The sequence below is a fragment of the Chelonia mydas genome, chromosome 5, assembly GCF_015237465.2.
Source record: "Chelonia mydas isolate rCheMyd1 chromosome 5, rCheMyd1.pri.v2, whole genome shotgun sequence".
NCBI lineage: Eukaryota > Metazoa > Chordata > Testudines > Cheloniidae > Chelonia > Chelonia mydas.
The window spans coordinates 96,854,843-96,880,818 of record NC_051245.2 but is presented as its reverse complement, the minus strand read 5'-3'; the positions used below and the strand labels follow the sequence as shown (position 1 = coordinate 96,880,818).

Below are 25,976 nucleotides of genomic sequence, written 5' to 3'. Positions count from 1 at the left end.
ATAGTTTTCTAAATATAGCCACTTCAGTGCTTATTTTAAACTAAGTGTCAAGCTAGGGAGTTATTATAGAAATAATTGCACTTTCCTTGAAAAACAACAGGGAACTTTTCACTGTGAGGCTGTCATTTATGGCAGTGATGTTAGAGGGAGGTGTAGCTTGGATCTCCACACAAATGTGGGTAAGTAAAAATCAAATGTAAGTGTTTTTAGTAAGAGGAAAAAATGTTGACAGAGGGCTGATTAATTGGGAATAGGCTACACAGTTGCAGAGCTGTACAAGCCAAAAGAGGGTGATAAGATTACACTAGGAAAACAATCGCCCTTCTTTAGTAGAAGAGTCATTTCCAAAAGAAACTAAGATATCTCTCATAATTTGGGCTTGGCCAGATCTGTTTTGTTAGTTAACTCCCTTTGTGTTATGTGACCCTCAGGTTCTTAAGCCATCTATCCAAAACGGCTGTGTGGTTATGAACCGATTAAGGGGTTTCAAATTTGATTGATGGCAACCCCTATTCAACTCAGGAACTGCAAATATGGAGTTTGCCACGCCTCCCAGAATGTTGTTGGTGGTACCTCTTCTATAGGCCCAAGAATGAAGGCATTGTCTCTTCCCCTACTGCTTAGGAGGTAGAACAGGTTTAAAAGGAGGCCGTTTTGCCCTGGATTTGTATCAAAGGGACAGCAGAACTTTAGCTACTCTGAAACTCCCTTCAGGGGGTAAGGGTTCAGACTTATCCAGACCGTATCATTGTGTATTGCATGAATGTGCCTGTGGTTGTCGGGGATAGGCAGGCTGAAGCCACCTGTTAAGAATTCTCAAGTGGCTTGTTCAAAAGGGCAGAGAGAATTTGTGCCTTTTGGGGATTAAAAGGTAATTGCTTGCCTCTACTGGATCAATGGTGAGGAAGTGGAAGAGTCCTGATACCAGTACCAGCCTCGCTTCATCCTGTAAGTGAATAATCAATTCTGAGCCTAGGACCAAGGCTTTCCAGGATCTTGTCTGATGAGATTGGGGATGATCATTCTCACCATAGATTTGGGGCCGGGGGGAGATTGTCGTTTGATCTTCCTGACATAGGACTGGCTGATGAAGTCCGAATTGGGGATCTCCAGTGGTTTTCAGAGGGTTTTGTCTACCTCTGAAAGCTGAAGGGCATAGTTTTTGTATGAATCCATAATGTGAAGTAATGGCATAGCTGCCTTGCATTAGGACAGATGTTTTTGCTCTGTACGTGTAAGTGAGGATCCTTCCTTTTAGCTGTCTCTCTGCCAGGAAATTCCACTTCCAGGACAAATTCCACTTTGGCCAATCTGAAAACAATCCAGCATTCTTAGAAGAAGAGGTCCTCCACAATCCTTCACTTTCAACCAGACTGCTCTCAGTGCATACTCCTCCAGTTTGGCTCACTCACTCTTTAGTTTTGTAAGATTTGAGAGTTTTGAAAAGACCTGGGGAGGGTGGGCACTCACTTCATGCATGGGGGGTGGGAAGGGTTGAAAATGGCAAGGTCATGCTCTCTAAGCAGAAGAGTGAAGGTCTGTGATGTGGAATTCCTTGTACCATGGCTAGTTCAGACACCTCCAAGTCCGCAATGTGGACTCATTTTGTTGGAGTGTGTTTTCCCCAGGAATTGAAATGGGGGCGGGGGGAGGTTGAATTTACGGAGGGGGGGAGGGTCAGGGCCGATGAGGGGTGAAAATGGACTGTATGGCACCATAGTAAAAACTGAAAAATATTTCATGACCATTAGATTTAACTCATGTTTTAAAATCATCACACAAATTAAAGTTAGATACTCGAGCCTTCTGTGGAGCACTACATCTACATCCTTCTTGGTTTCTTGTTATAATTTTGCACAACTCTCTTAATGAACTTCTTGAATGCAGTGTGTTCATCTTTGGTGGCTTCTCCTGTATCTGGTACTTCCATTCCTTCAATTGATATGCTCATTGGTTTATTCACATGATCAGGCAAAAGGTGACTTTTCAGAACACACAATTCTATTCAGTGATGGAAAAAGAACACTCAACTGTAGCTGTTGTGACAGGAATTCATCTCTTGCTACTCCCAACTTCTTTCTTCGCAGGAAACATAGCATGAAGGTTGGGTTGAGCCACTAGTGATGATAAAAAAGAAGTTGAAGTCAAATCTTCATTCATTTGTTGTATGATATTCCACTCTGTGTTCAAATTCTCTATTCTGTCCTGAGCACATGGAAGCCCCATTGCTGGTAGTGCTTCACTCCACTCAACTGTCAGTGTTTTATAGGACAGGGATCTGTAAAAGCTACCTAGAGGTTGAGTAGAATCTGGAAGTTGCTGTTGTAGATTTTTTTAAGAATCAAGTCTGTGTACTTTTTCAGTTGTCTTGACAACAAACACTTCTTGTCCTCTTCACTTAAGGATTCAATATAAATGCCTTCATTAGACAACTTCTGGACTGAAGTCTTTTCTTCTTCCAGTACTTTTTCAATGGATAGCTCTCTGTCTAGCAATAGAAGCTACATTTGGATCAAAGACTTACTACTGTTGTAGCAGATGCCTGGATGGCCTTGTTTAATGACCCAAATGGTTTCAACAGTAGACTTACAAGGGAGAGAATGGCAATAGCCTTCTCTGAACAAAGTAACAAAAGTAATCCACCAGCCTCGCTACTTAGATGCATCCCATCTTCGTAGATACTTTCCAAAGTCGGTAATAATGGCTGGAGTAATTTTAAGACCACAGCCGAGGATTGCTTATGAGAAAGCCAGAGGGTTTTTCCAGGTTGGACTAATATGAACTTCAGTCCCCGTGTATCTTCTATATTTTCCAAGATATTCAGTCTTTTTGGACTCTTGCTGAAAAAAGAATATAATGAAGACATTAAATTTATAGCTTTTTAAATGTCTTTTGAAGAGTCTGCAGCTTGTACTTGTGCTAGTTGGAGTAGATGGTCTCTGCAGTGTTTATAGGAGAGATTAGGGTTACACTTTTCTCTGAGCAAAGCTTGTACTCCACCATGTCTTCCAGAGAAGTTTGCAGCTCCATCAAATGCACAAGCAGCCATCTGTTTGGGGTCCAGTTGACAAGCATTTAACTCTAAGATGTGGGTTGTCACAGATGCAGCCAATGTGTCTTCTATAACTTGAACATCTAGAAATGCATCTACTGGCCTACCACTGACATCAAGATAATGTACATAGTGACTTGATGCCCGTCTGAATCGGTGCATTCATCAGCCATGTATGCAAATGTTTTGAATGTGATGAGAGAGTTCTTCATTTTTTTCAACTGTTGAGTCTTTCACTGTTGCACCATATGCTTCTAGCCAGACAGTTGAGTTTCTTGCAGAAAGATAGTGAGCATTTGCTGGTCTTGTTCGGAACCAGTGTTCAGCTTCAGGATGAACAAGTGACAATGCACTTACCACATACTGCAAACTGGAGGCCAATGTTATCTCTTGCTTAAATAGAAAGTATGATGCCACAGCCACGTTTGTTCTCATGAACTGTGTAGTGTCTTCAGCATTCTTAACAGCCTCATTAACGCTCACGGATGTTGTCCTTGGTGAGTGGAGACTCAGAGTTCAGACGTGCTTTCACGTGAGTTCACCTCCCAGGTTCCCTCCAGTTGCTCACTGTTCACTCTGGCCACTGTCGTTCATTGTGCCGTTCACTCCATTGCTCTGTTGCCAATGGCCCTGCGCCGTCCCCTTCTGCTGCACCTGCCACTGTGACCTCTGCGAGTTGATCTCTTGAGGTTCCACCAGCTCTCGGAGATTTCAGCTGAGCTCTCAGTTGGGGGAACCTTGCTGCTAGTGCAGGCAGGGCCATCTCTTCCATAGAAACACTGTCCCACAGCAGGTCTAAGCACTTAGGCCTGATTATCAGTGATTTCAGCTGTAGTGGTCACTTAACAAAACAAAAGACTGTCTATGGAGCCTAATCAGCTGTGTCTTTAAACGGTGGAGAGGGGCAGGTCATCAAGCAAAACACCTGTCCCCACCCTCTCTTCGTGTCCTCAATCAGTACAGGCTAAGTATAGTTCTTCTGCCCTTTACTCATACAATAAGAATAACAACATTCCGCCCCCACCCCCCCGCATTCAAGTGATTTGTAACCCAACCCCAGCCAAAATCTATCACTTGGGCAACACGGCTTTGTTTGCTGGATACCTAGGTAGATTAGGTGTAAATGTAAATACAATCTGGTCCTGAAGCCTTTCCCCCGCCAGTCAGCAGCTCATCACTAGCTGTCAGGGAGAGCTCATTTAGACTTTACTTACAAATCATCATTTTGACATTATTAAGTTGGCCAACATCACTGAAATGAATGCACTGACATTTTCATAAAAAGAGACTGGCTTCCTTATACAGCTTTTATGTTCATACTTTTCAAATCTATTATACTTTTTCAGATAAAATATGTGTATCATATACTTCATATGCTTTTAAAGTGTGTATTAATGTTTCAATTTCAATTCAAATGTCCAAACAATCACCAAATTGGCAACACTGCATGTAACTAGTTCACAAAACTGGGGGGTGGTGGTGTTGGGGAAATCCCTGTTGGGATGAAAAATGGAGACCCCTCCTTATGAGGGAGAATGGTGCACAGGCAGAGTAGGGCAATAGAGGGGAGCGCAGTGGAGAGGCAGACACAGTGAGCAGTGTCTGGAGAAAGGCCCAAGAGCAGCTCCCAGTTGAGGGGAATGGGGAGCACCTGGGCCTCAGGCAGCAGTTCTAGGGTTCCTAGAACAAATTCGGGCCTGGGGTATTGGGTAGCACCCAGGCTGCTTCAGCAAGAAGGCCCTAGAGGAGCTACCAGTGGTGGGAGAAGCAGGTAAGGTAAGAGGGCAGAGAGCCTTGACCCCCAATCTAAATATCAAGTATCTGACTGGAAGCTATGGGTGTTTGTGGTCTAACAGAGGTTCTCAAACTGTGGTCCACAAGCTCCATTCAGGTGATCTGTGGATAGTTCCCTCTAAGGTGCACGCCTGAGTGGCCGCTCCGGAGAGAATGAAGGGCCACCTACCTAATTAGTGGAGCCGCACAGGTCTGGCTCCACTAATTAGGTGCCTGGACCCTGGAGAAGACGCATATGTAAGGTGGGGTGGTGGCCTTTGAAGGAATAGGGGGCAGGTCGGAGGGGGCAGTGGGGTGAGAAGAGGGGAGGTGGAGGGGGGGGAATTTGGGATGTGCAAGGCTGTGGAGGCCAGAGAAAGAGGCGACTTTCCCCAGCTGCAGGGTTGCAGCTCCCAGGGAGAGACAGCCCTCCTTCCCAGCCTCAGCTCTGTGGCTGCTGTCGCGGGGGGGAAAGAGGGAGAGACCTCAGTCCTGCCCAGCCCCAGCTCGGGGGGCTGCAGTGGCGGGAGAGAGAGGTCACATCCATCACATTAGAAAGGTAAGACAAGTGATACTAAAATACAAGTTGTGTGCTTTTATTTGTATAACCAAAAGAAAAGTTAATTACATTTTTTTAATATGATGCTTTTATCCAAAGTGCTTTACGGTAGTTAGCTAACGGTACAAACAACGTTTGGAAAGATCATTAAGTCGTCCGCCGAGACCCTCGGCAATTTTCAAGTGGTCCGCGAAAAAAAACAAGTTTGAGAACCACTGGCCTAACAGATCCCTAGGGTGGCAGTAGCATGCTAGGTGTTCTGCAACTTGGAGACAAGTGCTGGAGGTGCTTCAGCAGCTAGGCTATGGAGGTGCTAGCCCTGGTTGGTCCCGATAACCACTCAGACACATGGATAAGGGCAAGCGTATTTTACTAGGACTGGCAGAAAAGGGAACGGTTGCAAGTACCCTAGGTACAGAGGCTTAAACAGAGTTCTAAGTGAGCAATAGTGGTTCTTGTTTAGGTCCTTGGCATAGTCCAACTGAGAGTCTGAGCTCTTTAGAGTATGGGATGCCCTCTCCAGTCAAGCAAATAGATGGTTTGCATGATTCCAAGCCAGGCTCAGTTAATGTTTTGCTTTGGGGCCCCTCTGCACTGGGTCCCTGCCCAGTTGCTGTTGCTCTCCTATAAGTCCGATGCAGACTTGCACCTGGCTATAAAATCCAGCAGTCACAGCCTTTTCTACGTGCAGCTATGCATACATATCCTGGGGATTCCTCTGCATCTAGCTTCTCTACAGTTCCTGGTTAGCCATGCAGCTGCTGCTTCCCAACAGAGCCCAGCCACTTCCTGGCTCAGGATCTTTCCTCTTACCTGATGAGGAGAAAGGGGAAGGTAGTGCGGAGGGGTTGATGAAGTAGTCCCCCAGTTGGTCGCTCTATCACATCTTAAATGCCATTTTTGAGTGGCCGCAAAAAGTCCTGACTGATTGGATCTGGGGTGGAATCTCTCCAGTCAACCCAAGGAAATGTGTAGCGTGGTTTTCTTGACCACTCTTTTCATGGCCTGGAGGAGGAGTGAGAATCCTATATATAATTATTAGAGCTGGTCAGGATGTTTCTCATGAAATGAAATTTCATGGAAATATGCTGTTTCCTTGAAGCTGAGATGTATCAGATTTGATTAATTTTTCGTCTGAAAGATTTCTGAGGACCAGGGCTCTCTGGTCACTTCTGACATGAGAGAGACTCAAACTGAAAACATAAGCTTTTCCATCCAAAACCAGATGTCTTGACGCAATTCTGTTTTGGTAAAACATTCCAAAGGTTTTGTTTTGCGTTCCAGTGAAGAGCAAAACCAAAACTTGAAACTTTGAAAGTTGCCACGAAAGGGAATTGTCCTCCAGACAGCTCTAATAACTATATCTCCCTTGTGGGGCCCCTTCTAACTTGGGGGCTCTGCCACCACAGGCTGCAGTGTGGGCACAAAACAGCCCGTCACCGAACCATGAAAAACTCTTCCTGAAAGGCAAGGAGGAGTCGTCTTTAAGGTGCCACCAGACTCCTTGTTGTTTTTGTGAATACAGACTAACACGGCTACCCCCTGATACTTGTCTTCCTGAAAGGGAAAGTGGCAGTCTGCAGGGTGCCCACAGTAATGCAGTACCCACTGCTGCTTGCAGGTGAAAGTTTCCTAAGCCATGTTGTACGTAGACTCCTAGGCAATTTTTCCACCATTGCTCTAGCACCAGTGCAGTTTCACTTGTGCTAGCAATGGTATAAACAGCAGTGGAGGAAGGCAACAGGCATTTTTCCAGTCATGGAGTCCACACCTGCCCAGAGCTGTGTTGAATGGCATGGTGATAAATGTGTCTGTGGACTCTCCATTAGTGCTTGCACCATTGTTAGCACTCCTGGCGTTGCCCTGGTGCTAGACCAATGGTGGGAGACTCACCCACAATTCTCAGTGTAGACACAGCCCTATTGGAGTGCTCAGTCAGAAGTCCAGAGCAGTAGAGAGAGTCTCAAACCTACAAGGCTTTAGTTAGCTCATCCACAGCTGACCTGCTGTCAGAGAGATGTCCAGAAGAGCAGTCGCGGTCGAATACAAAACAGAATGCAACATCAAACCTCTGTTCGTTCACATAGATCCTGGCTCCTCATTTGAGCCTCTCAGAATAATGCCAGCAAATAGTCAACCAGTGAAACTTACAGTTGGTTGCAGGACTGGGGGGAGGCGCATAAGGGTGAAGAAACCTAACCTCCATCTCATCCCAGCTTCCCCAGCCACAGCTCATCTGCAACCGAGAATTCAGTCTGATAGCGGAAAGATGGCTGGAGGCAGTGGGAGACACAGAGCAGGAGGCTGCATCTACTATGTGGCCACTCCAGTAAGCATAGAGAAGCGGGATAAAATAAGTTGTTTCTATTGGACCCACAAATTGTTGTTTTAAACGGTGAAGAATTTAGCACTGCCCACTTGATCCTAATCAAGACAAGGTGATTACCCATATGTAAAAACTAATTGATTCTGATGTTGCCTACAGCCATTGCAAATACATTTCTATTGGTACCTACGATAGATTTATTCCTTGATTTATAAATGCAAACTCTGTTGCTTCTGGACTAAAATTACGGTGTTCTGAAATGCTGTATGAACATGGAATTTTTTTATTTCTTTGACACATCCGAATAGTCTAAGAAAAGCCAGTCAGTCATTCGTATCTCAGCTCAGTGGGCTGTGACTGCTGGGTGTTAGAACAATTGACTAAGACTCCCCATTTCCTCCCCAGTAAAAAGGCTTATTATACAATTACATGTAGTCACCATCTAATATTATTTTCACCTGGTTTTTAAATCAATTATTAGTCTTAAAATCTCCATTGTGAAATTCAAGTTTTCATCATCAGGTTCTTAATATTATTGTAACATTAGACTTTTTTATATGATATATAGAATTATTCAGCTATGTTTATTTTACTCCCTCCCCCCCCCCCCCCCAAAAAAAAAATTGTATAGCAAGAATGGTGGATGCTGTTTGGTTCCAGTGCAAATTGTTCCATTGCCAATAAGGGTATGTCTATTCGTACAGCCCTGCAGCAACACAGCTGTACCGAAGCTGCTGTGCACCTGAGCGCGTCTGGTGAAGATGCTCGATGCCAATGGGAGAGAGCTCTCTGGCTGGTATAAAAACTCCCACCTCTGAGAGCAGCAGATGCTATGTTGACAGGAGAAGCTCTCCCACTGACATAGCACTAAGGAAAGGAGGACTTGTGGCACCTTAGAGACTAACAAATTTATTTGAGCATAAGCTTTCGTGAGCTACAGCTCAATGCATCCGATGAAGTGAGCTGTAGCTCACGAAAGCTTATGCTCAAATTGGTTAGTCTCTAAGGTGCCACAAGTCCTCCTTTTCTTTTTGCGAATACAGACTAACATGGCTGCTACTCTGAAACCTGACATAGCACTGTGCACCTGAACACATATCTTGGTATAAGGTATGTTGCTTGGGGGATGAGGAGCGGGGTGGCATATGAGTGACCAAAGTTTTACTAACATCGGCTATAGTGTAGATATAGCCTTAGTAATTAGCTGGCAGAGCTTGTATTAACACATAAGATGACCAAATACAAACTAAAAGAAAAGCTTTTAAATATCCTGGAGTAGAAAGTATATTTCTCCTTCATGGTGAATCTTTATTAAAAGGCCACCCTTGGTATAAAGTCATTGTATTCTATCTCCCAGTGCTATTGAAGTAATTATAAAAGGGCAATCCTAAAAGTAAAATTCTGATCTTTCTGGAAAAACTTTCAAGGCAGGTTGATGATAAGATACTCCTACAGTTTGGTTTCGGCAGGAAAAATGACAATATTTGAACTGATGCTGTCAAAACTCTTGCATGCACAATGTGATGCATCTCAGGTTAGTTATAATTTAATTGGGAAAGTACTGTGTGGGCATTAGCCATCTTGTCTTCTCTAGAGTGTGTGGGGTTTAAAAAGAAGCAGGGGAGTGTGTGTGTGTGTGTGTGTGTGTGTGTGTGTGTGTGTGTGTTGGGTACGGGGACGGGCGGCAAGAGGCATACTCCAAAGATTGCTTCAGTCATAAACATACAGCTAAGGGTAGCATAAAATTCCCCCCTCCCCCCCCCCCACGCACACTTTACCTGTAAAGGGTTAAGAAGCTCAGATAACCTGGTTGGCAACTGACCAAAAGGACCAACAAGGGGAGAAGATACTTTCAAATCTGTGGGGGGAAGGTTTTTTGCTGTGTCTCTTTGTGTGTGTTCTCTCGGACACAAGGAGAGAGATCAAGCAAGTAATCTAGCTCCTACTGAATGATACATCTAACTTACAGAAATAGTAAGTAATAGCAAGGAAATGCATTAGAGTATCTTTTGTTTTAGCTTGTGAATCTTCCCTGTGCTGAGAGGGAAGTTTATCCCTGTGTTTTGTAACTTTAAAGTTTTGCCTAGAGGGGAATCCACTATGTTTTGAATCTTATTACCCTGTAAAATTACCTTCCATCCTGATTTTACAGAGGTGTTTCTTCTACTTTTTTTTTCTTTATAATAAAGTTCTGTTTTTTAAAGAATCTGATTGGTTTTTAGTGTCCTAAAAACCAGGGTCTGGTCTGTGCTCACCTGGTTTACCTATTTGGTTGGTAGATTATTCTCAAGCCTCCCCAGCAAAGGGGGATGAAGGGGCTTGGGGGAATATTTTAGGGAAACAGGAACTCCAAGTGGTCCTTTTCCTGAATCTTTGTCTAACTCACTTGATGGTGGCAGCAGTACCCATCCAAGAACAAGGAAGGATTTGTACCTTGGGGAAGTTTTTAACCTAAGGTGGTCTTTCATGCAGGTCCCCACATCTGTACCCTAGAGTTCAGAGTGGGGAGGGAACCTTGACAGCTTCTAAATAAGGAAGCATAATTTATACCCTATTGCCCATCAAATTCACACAAAATTTCAGTGTAAAGATAAGTACAGCTTTCAGTGAGAGCAGATATGCCATAGAAGAAAAAGTAGTCGTTACTTTACTGATGTAAAAGCATGCTCATTTATGACTCCTGGAGGCCCAACAGACAAATTATGGAACTAATCAGCTCTAATGTGAGAGATCACATTTCTGCAGTGCAGAAAGGGTAGTTAGTGTATGTCAGCATGTTACATGAACAGAAGCAAGCTTTTACACAGTGTAGGAGCAGGTGTGTGAATAATGGGGAATGCAGTCAGAAATCCCGGTAGTGAGCATACCCTAAACAATTAGAGATTAATCCGTAGGGACTGTGGCTGTCTGCTTCAATTCCTGCACTGGAGGAATTCTTACCTGGCCAGAAATGGGGCTTTTAAGTTCCATTTATGCAACTTTGGCCTTTTTACCGAATGTAAAGGGGGCAGTCGGCGGACGCGTCTCTCACCCTGTATATCAATTCTGCTGTATTTCTCCAAAGTTGTCTGAAATGGTGTTCTCACTGTTGTACATATTGTTATAAACACAGTAGTTTCTAGGCAATGTAGTTATATCCAGCCCGTGATGCCAACATAGCAACTAGAACAGAAATCATCTCCCTGACTAACATCTGATATATTCAGACACAACTCCGAACAAAAACACTTCCTCCCTACCAAGTAACAAAAAGCTGAACACCAGAAGACATGCACTACAATGCATACAGATTCCAGTAGATGTCTTGTCAGTAAAACAGCAAGATAAGCACATAGCCAATGTCATATTTTCAGTTTGTCACAGGTGGGGGTATGTCTGGAGAACTGTTTACTATGGAACTGTCAAAGAGCTAGACACAACCTTTGTCTCATATGAGAGAGTTTTCATGCAGTATTCCATCACAAAAAAATTAAGCAAAAAAGCCATTAATTTGTTTTTATACCCTTATCCTCCCACGACTGGCTGTAATGTAGGATTTAGTATACGTTGTCCCCAGCATATTGCTGATATTTGGGTAATATTAGGACACAAAGGAGTAAATACAAACACGTGCTCATATGGGTGAAACTACATTTATCAAATAGAAGATAAAACTGATAAAGACATTTGGGGTTGGTTTCTCTTCTTATTGAGCTGTGCTTGGCACATAGATGAGGGGAGAACAGAAGTTTCTGTGGGTAGGTCTACACTTACACACTCATAGCTAGCCCGTGTCAGCTGCTTTGGGCTTGGGCTGTGGGACTGTTTAATCACTGTGTAGACATTTGGACTCGGGCTAGAGCCTGGGCTCTGGGACCCCAGGATGGGGGAGGGTCGCAGAGCGAGGGTTCCAGCCCAAGCCCGAAAGTCTGTACCACAATTAAACAAACCTGTAGCCTGACCCACATGATGTAGACCTAAAGTCACTGTGATGGCGTATATACCCCCCACACACACACACGATGAAAGGATTAAAGTGGCCTGAGAGACCAATTAACTGACTGGGCTGGAGGGGCATTAGGCATAACTGGTGATCAAACCCAGTTAGGGAGGGGCTGGGCCTTCATAAAGGAAGGATCAAATTGTTGCTAGAGGAAGGGTTAGGGACAAGACCCAGGTGAGAGGTAGTTGGGAGTTTTCCTCCCTTAGGCTGAGGGAAGGATGGGTTCCACTTGTCCTGCCCTCCATCGGGCATTAGGAGTGGAAGACAGGAATATGGATCAGTGCTGGGATGGTTTGAAGCAGGACTAGCCTGCAAAGAAGGCTACTAGCTGAGTCCAGCTGTATTGAAGATTCAGTTGTTTTGCTATTTTCTGTTAGACTTAAGTGAAAGAATTTGAGATCCTGAAGATCTTTGGACCCATGTTACTTGGCTTGGCTGGAGGGCCAGGTCATACCAACAGCTGATATAGGCCAGAAAAGGCATAAGGGGAAACTGAGGCACATCTGTTGCAATGCCATATACAGCACTGGGATGTAGAGTGACAGCAAGTTTGCCACAGTCACTTTTCTGCTTGTTCTGCCAGGGGTCAACTTATTCTCAACTTGTTCTGTGATGGCTTACATGGGTGTCCTTCTGGCTGAAAATAGCTAGAGCACATCTTGCCTATGCTGGAGATTGCAAGTGCAGCCAGCATAGAAACATTCCACCAGCTTTATGCTGTTTTGGGATCTGGTGCCAATTCCATCCCCCTTAGGGCTGCCAGAATGTAAGAGAGGACTGGGCCTTTTTTTTTTTTTTTTTTTTTTTTTTTTTTTAAGTTTGTAAGAGGCCTATGAACTCTAGTCCTCTTTTTCAAAGAAGTGATTTTTAAAAAAACCTAACAAGATATGCTAAGTATCCCAGTTTAATCACTTGCTTTGTGTTGCATCTCTGATCTATATGCTATCTATTTCTCTCTGAAAGCCTAGCATGCTATTGGCACTACATAAATAACTAATCAGCCAAGTTGTGGCCTTTAAGTATTTGATAGTGTCTCTTATTCCTTCCTTCACAAAAAAGGCTTATTTTTTTAAAAATCTGTATTATAAGGAGGACAATTCAGTGAGAATATGAGTTTAGCTATGGTGGTGAAAGGCACTAGGTCTGGAATACTGTAGTACATATTGTCAGCTTGAGTCAGCATCTTGGTAATGTTATGCTCTGGAGGCTTTTAAGACTGGTGTATAGGTCACTGCCTTTTCCCCCCTTTAGATTATAATGGTTGATGATTATGTGCTTCAGTAGTTAAGGTTATGTCCATATTACACACTGAAAACATGTGTTTTTGGGGCTTCCAACAGTCATGAAAACTTGCTTTGATTTTTTTCAAAGATGAAATTTGGCAGGCAACTAGCCCATGATCTGATTTACTCATGGCTTTGAGCTCAGGAGGAGGGGGAAGTGGGAAACAACAATGTAAAAGGGCAAGAACACTGAATCAGTGTTAGGGCTAGAATGCAAACTGACAAAAAACAGAATACTCTGTGTCCAGTCTGACATTCCATTCTAATGCTCTCGGGCTCCTCTGGTTGGCTTTGCACCCCTTTCTCTTTTTCCAGTTAAACAGTTAGCTGCCAGATTGTTGCTCTATTCTCAGTTGATAACCATTTATGGTGGGCCTGTACAGAACCATTCATGCTGCTTGAGCTCTGTGACGGGTGAAATGGCCACTGGATGCTGTGGTTTCTGCTCCATCCCCAAATAGGCCACTGTAGGAAGGGGGCATTGCACACAAATTGGGGGAAAGGGTAATGAGATCTGTGCTTACATGGATCTAGTGGCAGGAATCCCCTGCATCAGGGCACAGATAGGCTGCTTGCTCTTCCAGTCTGTAAGCTGGAATAGAGATTGGGGAGGAGCTGCATTACAGCTCTGCACCATAATTTACAGGTTGAGGGGTAGGCTACGTGCAGGGCTGTGTGTGTGTAAATTGCATTTTAACTGTAGATTATGGAGATAATCTGAACACACATGGATGTTTGGTATTCAGCTCATTCCACCCGTGTGTGTGTGTGTGTGTTCAGATTATCTCCATATCACCCCAAGCAAACAATACAGCAAGTTTCTTTGAAAAAGAATGCTGTTAATACACTAGAAATTTCTGACACATCAGGCCAATGGGAAGCCGCAGGCAGGTTTTCTTTGCCTATCAAGATGAGTTGACAGCATCGTTAGAGAACTGAAAATCTGTTTCTTGACACCAGAAAGAAAGGAATGAGTCATTGTCAGTGATCCAGTCAGACATGCCAGGACTCCAGCCAGAGTTGTCAAGTGCAGAAGATCATAAACCTGCAAGTCAACATTCTGGTATATTCCATTTTCCATCATAAGGTTAATTAAACCAATCTGCACATTATAGGCCAAAGTTTTTCAGTACTGAGTCCACTGTGCTTGTGGAAGTTGCAAGAATACATAGGCTATGTGAGGACTTAGTTTAGTACCTGTGCTGTAAACAAATACTTTGATTCTAAAAGTGATATGATCTAACTATTGGCCTTATTCTGAATAACTCTTGAAGCACACATTATTGCAATGGTTTCATAGACAAATGTAACTCTTGCCCTAAGGAGTGATTTCAGAATAGAACTTAATGCAGTGTTTTTATTGAAAGACCACACAAAGTTTGGCATATACAGCAAAGCTGTTTCTTAAGGTATAATCTTGACATGCATGTGAAACTATAAAAGCATCTTCAGCATCGGTTAAATTTTTGTTTACATTTAAGGGCTAGCATATTAGTAAGTTAATTCACTAAATTTATGTTTGGTCGCTAAAGGAGGATCAGCCTGGCTGTGTTAAGAAGAAGAAAACAAAAGTTTAACAATGTTATGGCCATCCATGATTACAGATTCATGTGTAATGGACAGAATTCACATTCTTCCTGCTTTGTAAGATTGCATTAATATCTGTTTCTTTTTCTTCCCCCTGCTCTTCCATGCGAATTTGCCCAAGTAAGGACCTCAGAATTAATTGATAGAGCCCCATGAATATAAATCCTGGGCAACTTTGTCTTCTCAAGATCTGTATTACCTGTTCCAGAGAGCCCTCCTTGGCGGTTGGGATCCCCCTTCATGGGGTATACCAGGGACAGCCGCTATTGCGGATGTGGGGAAGGCACTGGGGCACAGAGCCTCTTCATAGATGGTTCTACACTCCGGTGGAATGCTAAGGATCCTCCAGGTTTCCGGGTGACCCCTAGTAATCCCACAGCTGCAAATGTGGCTGGAGTTCCCGAAAAATCTAAGGGCTTATTTGAATGGGTCCTAAAGCCAATTTTGGAAAACTGTCTGGGGGATCATGTGAGTTTCTGGAATAAAAAAATCATAGTGACAAACTTTCCATCCTAGCTATTGAATTCCATTTTTATATTTTGCAAGCCATCTCCGTACCAAAACGGAGTGGAGTTAACTTGAAAGAAAGAAGAGTAGGATAAGCCTTGATATCCTGAAATCAGGGGGCCCTGCAACCATAGGTTTCCCAGGCTCCAGAGGCCAACTCTGGCTCTAGGTTTGCTAGTTTTATCATTTTCTGCTTAACCATACTCAGCCAGCAGTCTTTACTCCTCTCCTTTAGAAAGAACTGTAAATCACTGACAGGAGTGGGATCAGGACCAAAACCCTGCTGCTCAGTTTCCCCTGGGTCTAATCTACCACTGAGCTAAAGCATGAGTGTGAGCTGTTTAAAGAATATCTTCTTCTTGGAGGGAACAGGTAAGGAGCTGAATCCATTATATTTAAATGATACTGGACTCCTACCCTTGGCTGGCTGGGACAATGGAGCAAGCACAGGCCTCTTTGTCAGGCCTGGTGGCATTGCATGGCCAAAGGCTAGCAACCAGTGCCAGAAACAGGCAAGCCAGTAGTCACAGCAATCAGGCTGTTTCTTTTTATTCAGTTTTTGAAGATGGTGGCTTGGCTGATTCATTCCTCTTGGAACCCCTCTCAGGAACTTCTTGGTGAATCAGAATGGGGCACTCCTTCTGAAGTCATTGGCATCACCAGATGTGGTTTGATTAGGTCAACCTTCTGCAAATGAAGAACTTCCCCATTCCAGTAACTTCAGGCTTGGATATCCATGGATCCAAAAATATACCCAATCAGTCAGCAGATCCATAGGTATTTTGAGACATTTGAGGTCATGGGTCAATCCACAGGTATTATCTCCACCATCCTAAAAAGTCCTAGCTCAAAAAACAATTAGAAAAAAAGAAACAAAGCTAGTAAAATTTTGGAACTGAAATCATGAGAATACATGAATCATACATTCACTCAGACATGCACAAGAAGGGTTGGTTCCTGTTTTATAGACAGATGCTTATAACTCCCCCTTTTTATTGTGATACGCAGGAGGTCAATTTTGAACAGCATATTTTTGACACACATTCTGGGTAAGATTACACTTTAACTGGGTCAGAGTAAAAAGTCTTTTCCTCCTAAAATCAGTTTTGGGTTTCAGTGTTTATATGCAGCCTAGCTGCCTTTCAGCATTCTTAACTCTAAGTACATGAGTAGTTCCATAGAAGTCAATGGGACAACTCACTTGCTTAATGTTAGCTACCTGCTTTAAGCACTTTGCTGAACTGGGGCTGAAGTGAGTTGTTTATGTGTAGATATAAGGACAATTTTATTCATGCAAAGCAAGTAAGCTTTTATAGGTAACTATCATTCCTTACATAGTTGAACTTGAAGGGAAGAATTACATAATTGTATTAACGCTGTCTCTGGTACATCAGAAGCAGTTACATATGACAGTGACAGCCTCACACAACACAACAGGTCCTAACTACGCATTTGACTTGGAAGATGCAGGTAGAGCATATATGTGTTGTAACAAAGCCTAATTTTTAGTGTCTCTCTCTTTTTTTTTTTTTTTTTTTTTTTTTAACCCTTCCTAGCTAAAATGAAGAGTACTATGAGTGGTGATGGGGTGGGGGGGAATCAAAGAGACAAACAGCACATTTTATAATCTGGGCTAGGACCCCACTGTACAGTCACTAATCTGCTGCCCACCAATCACTGGGTCCCATATGTTTCCAAGCCACCTGGGTCTGGGTAGGGTCTTGTCATTGTTCCTAGCTCTGGGAGTCTAGGGCACATTCCTAAGCTCAGACCTCTTGCTGCTACTCTTTTTTATGAAGTGGAATGGCTCCACCTATCTGCTCTAAACATTGGAAATCAGTGCCTAAGACTTCATGAGTCCCCCTTCCCCAGTTGCTTTCACATGTGCCCTCAAAATTCCACCTAGCCTGTGTACTCTAGTTCTAGTTTAACCCTTTTGGGGACAATGTGGCAAGAAAGCAAGGAACCCAAGCTTAGCAAAGGAATTTCTTAACCATAGTCCCTTTACTCTCAAAGCACTCGAGTTAGATTTTTGGAAAACAACAAAATACTGAGGTATACCATCCTTTGTATCTGATCTCGCCCCTGCCCTTAAGTAGGGGGGCCTTGTCTCTGATCCAGGTGCTCCAACTGAGAAACCACAGATCCCGCAATCATGCTCCCCCCACCTGCACCCTACATGTTTTTTCTATACAGGAGCTCATTGTTCGGGGGGGGGGGGCAACAGCTGACAGACTATCAAATTTAATGGCCCCAGATTGCAGCTTTGATGGCTTCTTGGAGATAGTCCTTCAGTGAGGTATTATGTACCCTTCCTAGGCAGCGACGGTGTCTGGAGTGCAGTTGAGTAGGAGTACCTTGGGCAAGTTTAGATGTGTTCACCACATAATACAAGATGGAGTTCATAATTTCATACAGATATATCCCACTCTGTCATGTTGTGCATCTGTGTAAATAAAAGAGGGAAACAATCAACAGAAGTACAATAGATTAAAGAGAAAAAATTAACATTTCTCCTGGAGGTGTTAGGGCTATTCTGTACTGGTATATGGCAGAACAAATAATTGTCTAGTAAGAACGCCCAGGTCTCCTTCTCTAGAATGTTGATTCTTGTCAAAAACACAATTCAAAGAAGAGGTGGAGTTCAGAACCCAAGAGAACTGCACTGTGAACAAATGAATGCATGGATGTTTCCTTTTTAGCTGCTTTTTTATTTTTAAATATTTTTAAAGCATATAAGATCATGGAAACTTTTCTAAGATGCCAAAGAATAAAGGAAATACTTTATTAAATGATTTCCCTTCCAATTCAAAAACCGCTATCACAGAGGGGTCTTGGAATCTGATCCCCATCCTGCTCAAATCTACTAACAAAAATCACAGGGATGGCTTCTTGAAAGAGCTATTGGAAACAATAAATGGGAAAATTCAACATACCTGGAGGCTTTTACTGCAGTAGCTAACCGATTTGACAAACAAAATACACATATGAGCAACTTAAAAGGACTTCTGAATGCTTTTAACACCAGGCCCCTGAAGCTGATGGAGCAGTTGGGGGGGAAAAAAAAAAAACAACAACAACAAAGGAAAACTTGAGAAGAGAATAAAAGTATATGAGGCTGTTATAAAAGAAAACAAACCCATATGCTTGCATTTGGAACAAACAGAGAATCTGGTATAATCTGTACATGATGTAAGAATCTTGGGACATCTAGAGGGAGAGCAAAGAAAGGTCACAATTGTTGCCAAAAAGTCTACAATTAAGTATCACCAATGAGATCATTGTAGTGGAGCAGATGTTTTAAATCCGAAAACAGCAGCATATACTGAACTTGCCAGATTGTTACAGTTGGGCTGATAGATCAAGGCAAAAAGGCATTACCACCGCTGGTAGTAGCAATGCTTCAAAAGTACCTTGTGCCCACACACAAAAAGCAGTAAATATATTGCTTTCTAGTAGTAGTAGTAGGGGCAGATCTCTTCAGAGGAAGGCCTTTAAACCATTTCTGCCTGCACCACTGCACCCAGGACAGTGACTCACCATTGTGGGCAGGAACTCACATACACTGCAGTCGGAATGGGGCAGTAGGCGCTTCACCCAAAATGTTTCAGTCACTGAAAGACAATAAACATGGAACCCTAAAAAGTTCTTTCCATAGTCACTTTTAAGGATAAACCGTTTAAGAGACTAAGTCAGTACGAGTGAAAATTAAGGTTCCTGCCACAATGTTAGTTTGACCACTGTGCACATCATGTACATTTTATGGTATAAATGGAACAACCTAAACAGAAATACACTCAGCCACAATTTAACAAGAATAGAAAATACTACATATGCGCAATGCAGTCAGATTGCATTGCTGTAGGAACAGTAACGCTATAATTTGTGGACTATTTGGAATGTAGGCTTCACCTTCATTAAGTTAGGGCTAGAGTTTGCCAAAAGGCATGCTTCTGTATATAAAGGGCAGTGCATAGCTGTGCCAAACCTTGAATGGGCATGCTGAGATTGCTATAGTTACAATTTAAATTTGATTCTCTAACCTTGGCATGAAAGTCTGTGCCCATATGAAAATAATGAATAGATGGTTTGCCTTTGAATCTACTGAATGATTCTCTCTCCACCCTCCCCGTTTTTTTTTTTTAACTGGATTTGTATGCTATAAAGTAATTCGTTCTCCTCAGAGAAGATCAATATTAATGCAATGTGCACACAGATATTTTTTCTTCTCCCAGGATAGTCCTTTTGTTTAACTATTGGGCTCTACTTTTGTGCTAATGTGCTGAGTCCTTTCATTTTATAAAATGTAAAACTATAGGTAAAGTGTCTTAAAATAACTAAAGCTGCTTGGAAAATAAGGTGTTGGGTGGTTTTTTTGTTTTTTTGTTTTTTTTTTGCTTTGTTTTTGTTCTGCAGAAAATTTCTACTTTCTGTTGGAAAGTTGAAAACCAAAACACTTTCAATTTTCAGCCAAAAGTATTTGGTTTTCAGGTGTTCAGTTTTCTGGTGGAAAAACTGAAAATATTTGAGGCAGGCAGAGAACTTCGGCAAATTAAACACAGTTTTTTTTTCCTTGCAAAAAAGTTTGGACCAAATAGGGAATCCTGAAGCTGAACACCTCAAATTTATTCTCCTGAAAGTTCCGCTATTTTCAGCCAAAATCTCATGAGAACAGCCAGTAAGATTTCAGTGCTGTTAAATCGAACCTGATCCTGAACCTAAACCAGATCAAAACACTGCCTTCACAGTGCAGACTTAATTGTGCAAAATGATGTCTGCATGGCTTTGGGAAATAGCGTTTGTTAGCTAACCATTGTTGCAGGAAGAGCAGAGCTTAACACATTATGTAATACGGTGTGGACATCTACAAAAATGGTGTCTACTTTGTTCTTTTATTCTTGGCAATAGAATGGTATGTTAAAAAATAAAATTGGATATTGCTGTGCCAAAGGAGATCTCCATAGAGCAAGTTGTTGCTCCTAGAAACCTTGATGATCCCTCTTCTAATTTTTTGTATGGTGGGTACAGAGGAAACAGTCACATGACTTGTAACTTCAAGGCATTTCTTGCAAATCTATGGATTTGGGGACATAAATTAATGCTTAATAAAATTTTCACTCAGATTTCTCCAGTTCACATTTTTAAATAATGTTTCCTCAGGAACTTGCGTTTATAAACATGTTTTCCCTTTTCCCCTTCCCCCTAAAACTGTACTGTTGCTAGGTTGAATGAACAGCTGTACCAGACATAAACCCCTGTGAAGGGTGGAACATATTTGTGGTTACACTTCCAAATGTTTACACCCTGTTACATCTGCAGAATTGGTAATTTTTAGTGATTACAAAGCATTTGTAATCTTTTTTTTTAAATGGCTTGTAGTTTAGTTTGTTAGCCACAATATCTGGCTTCCTGTCTTTCATGTTACTCATAGAATGTGCAATCATCATAATTTTCTTACTGTTTTGAGGAACAAATGCTGCAAAAAACTGCTGATATAATCAGTGCTTAGTGATATATTGATGCCCTTTAGATTTTACTATAATAGCACTGAAACACTGAAATTTGCTAAGTAAAGATAAAATCATTGTGATCTAGAAGTGCAGTGTTTGTGTGGGGAAAAAATGGCAAGGTTATAGCCTAATTAATTTAAACTGATGTCGGTCTTTAAGAAACTGATTACTAGAGAAACAAAGTCAGAGACATACTCACCCATGGGAGTTTAAAGGCCTTGTCTTTCAAACTTTACTGATGTGAGCAGTCCCACTGACATCCGTTGGGTTTGCAGGATTTATTCCTTCAGCCTCAGGTCTAGATTGTCACTGCCCTTGCTTGGACGTACAGAGGGTAAGACGAACTTACTCCCCTGTTTGACCCTGCTTAGACTGTCTTCCAGCCACAAGTGAAAAAGGGGAATTATTTGCCTCATATTCCCTCCTGCAAGCAAGTGGGTGGGGAGAGGATGGAGAGTTGGAGGACCCTGGCTCTGGTACCTCCCACCAACTTTCTAGCCACAGTAGCTGGCTGCGTGGCACAGTTGGGAGTAAACTGCTCCAAGAAAATGGTTGAAGTACCATACTGCCCACCCAGAGCAAGGGGCAAGCGGGGGAGGAATTGTGACTGGGTCATTGTTCTCTGGTCTGTGCCTGGGATGAAGCAGCTACTTAGGGCATATTGTTGTTACAGTCTGGTCCATGCGGACAACTCTCTGTGATCACTAGTAAATGAAATGTTCTGTACTGTGGAAGGGAATGGGATTTTGAGGAATATTTGTATATATGAAATGCTAGAAAATTAAAATTAGCCTCAATGAGAACTCTGCCTTAAAAGTTATCTCCGCAAAAAGCCTTTAACAAGAGATCTACCAAGTTCAGCTGCTTCCAAAGGTTTCCCCAAACAGGAGAGAACTTCTGGAGGCAACATTTTTCTTCTTTTCTGGCTGGAGGAAGGACAACTCTGCATATGCACACCTCTCTACTTTGAGGAGCTTACTCCCCTCATAAACGCCCCTTAACTTCTCTCCCACCATTGCTCTGGACCAAGTCCTTGTAGTCCTTTCTGCTGGACAGTGTCCTTGTGCTGCAATAGCAGCATATTAGTCAGTGCCACTATTCATTTGTAAGAGGTTTAGAATTTTGTCTCCATCTGAGCTTGATCCTGCAATGTTTAAAATGCTTAAAATTAAGTATGTGCTGAAGTGCTTTGCTGGACTGAAGTCAGAGTGCTCAGCATCTTATAGAACCGAGATTCTCTTAGTCTCCTCACCTTTGCTGCAAAAGGGCTTTAGCATATAACAATGAAGTGGTCAAATTAATCTGAAAGAGACGACTCAAGAGACAGGCTTTCCAGCTTTGCGATCAAATATGCTGTTCACTTTCCCGGGGAGTCTCGAGCAAATGAGAACAAGTGTATCATGTATTTAAGGAGCAGCAACAAATTTATGTGGCATAAACATCTAGACTGAAGTCACTAGAGGACATTTTAAAACAAATTACCATTTATGAGAGAAAAGTAGACCCTAGTCTACTTATAATTAAGTTTTCAAGTTAAAAAGGCAGTTGAGCCCTGTAGCTGGTAATTTGAGGTCTCTATCCGAATGTATTTTTCCCTGTCTTTATACTAATCTATTTTTGAAAAACACAAAATGGTGAGTATTATGGTTTGCAGCCATAAGGAGGTTGTGTTTCCTTTGGGGTTTCTCATAAATTCTAGACTAAAATAGGACTGAAATCTAAACAGCAATTGCAATGTCTGGACTCTGAATTATGTTTCTTTGTATCCATGTGTTAAAACGGGGCAAAAGTAGGACTATCTTGAAAATCAAATTCCTTGCCTGAGCTGGATATTGCTGGTTAACTCGATACAAAACAAACCCCCTAACAATGTTTCTGCATCATTCCGTTTAGAATTTTTAGAAAAATTGCATGCATTTTCTGAAAGTGGAGCCTACTGATGTCAACTACCACTGTGAATCAGTAGTCACTCCACTGAGTGTGAGATCAGAATCAGACCTAAAGTTTTCTCTCTTTGTGCATGTAAAAACAGGTTTTTAAATACATGCAAGCTGATCATTCAAACTAGGTAAAAATCCATTAATACATTTCTGTACCAGTTTCTTCCTGCAATTTGAATGACTGGGAAAACTGTATACTAAAGAAAAACCGTGATTAAAACCATTCACATTTCACAAGCAGGAGTATATTTAATCACTTGCTTGTGTATAAGCGAGAATATCTGTCATAGAATGGATTAGAGTAAGGACAAACCTGTTGGAGATAAGAAGATAATATTTTTCAGAGGGTATATTAATTGTTATAGAATTCCTGTCTTTTTTAAAGATCATTTAGATAAACATTTCATAATTCCGTTCTAGATCTTGGTACGAAGAGAGAAAAACAAACCCCCACAAACATACTGTGCGTTACTTGACTTGCACATGCAACTGCATCTTTTATATACGCAGTTACCTGTTTAGCTGCACGCTCTCATGTATGGCAAGCACATTTGGTACCTATTTTTAAATTTTTGGCCCTTGATTTGTTTTTCTTTTACATATTGCTGCATTAGCAAGTCACCCATGATTAACATACCATAATGCACGTATTCCAAGGCCTAGGGACTAAAAGAGTGTACTGTAGATGTCTATCTTGAAAGGAGAGATCATGGCAAGATGTGAAAATCCATTCCTAAAAATACAACAAAGATTTTTAATAGGTTGTGCTTTGGATGTGTGAGCAGCAGTCACATATTTGACCAAAATAAATGGCAGTACTGAGGAGCTATTTGAAGGCAGGCAAACAGCCAATATTTGTAAGCAACTCTCAAAGAGCTTACAGTGCAAGCATATACATTATGGGCCAGAATTTCTCTTGTCCAGCGTTGCCACTCAGAGCTGCAGAGGGTGTCAGAGAGCTGCCTGGGGGATGCTGTAATGTGCACCAGTGGCAACAGCGATCAGTGGATTATTTGCTGGCAGAGGATAGCTGGAGCACACCATACTTCAGCCACACTTACTCCCCAACCTCTGCCCCAATGTGTAGCCTGTGCCAGGGGTTTAGGAATGGGTAAGTTGGGAGCTGTGTATGTCAGCTCTACACCTGCTGCGGTCACAGGACCACCACGTTTCCTTCCCTTTGGGCTACAGGAGTGGAACAAAGAATGTGGAGGGACAGTGAATTGAGCTCTATGTTTCTGGGTTATTTGCTATACAAAGGGCCAAAGCCTTCTGAATGTGAGATGGATTAACTTTTCCACTGTCATTGCAGTCGCGATCTTGGGAATTGGGCTGTGCTCACTCAGGTCCCAGTTTAGCAAAGTACTTAGACATGTGCTTAACTTCAACACTACTCATGTGCTTGAAGGTAAGCACTCCCTTACATACCTTGCTGAATGGGGCCCTGAATTTGTAGCCATATGGAGCCACTGAGCAAAAAACCAGACAGAAGGGAGTGACGGGGCACGTGATACTACTGCAGCTCTGAAGATCCACTCACTCTGACAGAATTTTTCCCAGCCCTGCCCCCAGAGAGTCCTGGCTCCCAGCCTAACCATTTGGAGTGGGCAATGGGAATAACATTTGGGGAGAGGGATAGCTCAGTGGTTTGAGCATTGGCCTGCTAAACCCAGGGTTGTGAGTTCAATCCTTGAGGGGGCTATGTAGGGATCTGGGGTGAAAATTGGGGATTGGTCCTGCTTTGAGCAGGGGGTTGGACTAGATGAGGTCCTTTCCAACCCTGATATTCTATGATTTGTCCCTTATGTGTTCCCAGTAGATTGCCTAAGATCATTTTACAGGAGGTCTAGGTGATATGCAAATATAGAAGACGGCATCAGACTGGCCACAGGGTAGTTTTATGGGGTCTTGTGCTATCTACTCGTTTTGGCCAGATAATATTCCAAACAAACAACAACAACACTTAAGCATGTAGTTAGTTTTAAGTATAAGTCTAGTTCCATTGCCTCTTTGGGGACTACTCATGTGTTTAAAGTTAAGCATGTGCTTTAGTGCTTTGATGAATCAGGGCATTTGTACATATTAGTGTATATTTTCAGTAGTAACCTTAGAAAGAACTGCCAACAGCTTATTTCAAGTTCTACTGCAAAACTATGAGAAGTGCTTAGACTTTACTAAGTGTCAGTTAAAATATATTTTTATTTTTAAAAAAGTTGAATTATAAAATGAAGCTAGAGGTGTTTCTGTCCAGAAAATAATGGAATGTTCCTGTAGGATATCCATTTATTATCTATATAAACAATCACTCCATAAAAGTATAGTTTTAAAGGATAATACTTGAGTAAAATAACTGAAATTTGTTAAAAAAATTAATTCTTCGCACTTATAGCGTCTTTCATGTGAGGATCTCAGAGCATTTTACAAACTTTAATTAAGATTCTCAGTACCTGTAAGGTAGATTATATCTTGTCTACAGATGAGTAAATTGATCAGAGAGATTAAATGTCTTGCACAGTATGTCAGTGGAGGAGCAGGAAACAAAATGTAGGAGTCCTGGCTCAATGTCCTGTTCTAACCTCTACACAACATTTCCTCCCTAAAATGAATACTTTTATCTAGTGATGCACAAGTAAAGTGTCTGACATTTATTGTCCTATTTTTGTGTATGTTTGTATTCCTAGGCCATTACATTTCTGTGGATACTTCCTGGGGAACTCACGATGAGAAAGCAGTACTTACCAGTCCTGAACTACATTCTGAAGAGTGGAGCTGCATCAGGCTTATATATCAGATTGCAACAGCTTCAGAGACATCATTTGATCCTACCAGGCTAAACCTGTATCTGAGGTTACAAGGAGAAAGCTTTGATCATTTACTGTGGTCAGCCAAGGAGCCTTCAGATAGCTGGCTCATAGCCAGTCTTGATTTAAGAAACACCACAAAAAAGTACAAAGTAAGTACAATTGTAGAAGATAGTACTGGATTTACTGTGTACATGCTGGAATGTATTAGCTCTTGTTGAACAGGAGAGATGAGGTGGGTGAGATAATATTTCTTTAACAGACCAACTTCTGTTGGTGGAAGAGACAAGCTTTATTTGTAGTGCGGAGCTCTTCTTCAGGTCTGGAAAAAGTAATCCGTATTCAACAAACTGTCATAGATCTGAAGAAGAGTTCTGTGTAGCTCATAAATTTGTCTCTTTCATGAACAGAAGTCGGTCCACTAAAAGATTAATATTACCTCACTTACCTTGTCTTTCTAATGTCCTGGGACTAACACAGCTAAAACAACACTGCAAACAACATTGACATTCTTCTTGGCTTTCATTGTTGTTTTCAGTGGGTGAATCTTTGAGTAGTGAGAACACAGAAGGAGAACTCAGTGGAAAATGAAAGCTTTTTCACTGGAACCCAGACTCTCTCTGGTTTTCATGCACTTTCCTCTGCTACGTGTTCAA

The 25,976-nt window shown here is 42.1% G+C and overlaps 1 protein-coding gene across 3 annotated transcripts in view; it reads left to right on the top strand.

Moving 5' to 3' along the window:
- The window catches only part of MAMDC2 (MAM domain containing 2), a 96,541-nt gene that overhangs the window by 15,809 nt on the left and 54,756 nt on the right, over positions 1-25,976 (top strand). For all 3 annotated transcript variants that reach the window (XM_043547387.1, XM_007065566.4, XM_043547388.1), the window contains exon 3: positions 25,201-25,472. In XM_043547387.1, the coding sequence (XP_043403322.1) occupies positions 25,201-25,472 (272 nt within the window). The remainder of the gene's footprint in view (positions 1-25,200; positions 25,473-25,976) is intronic.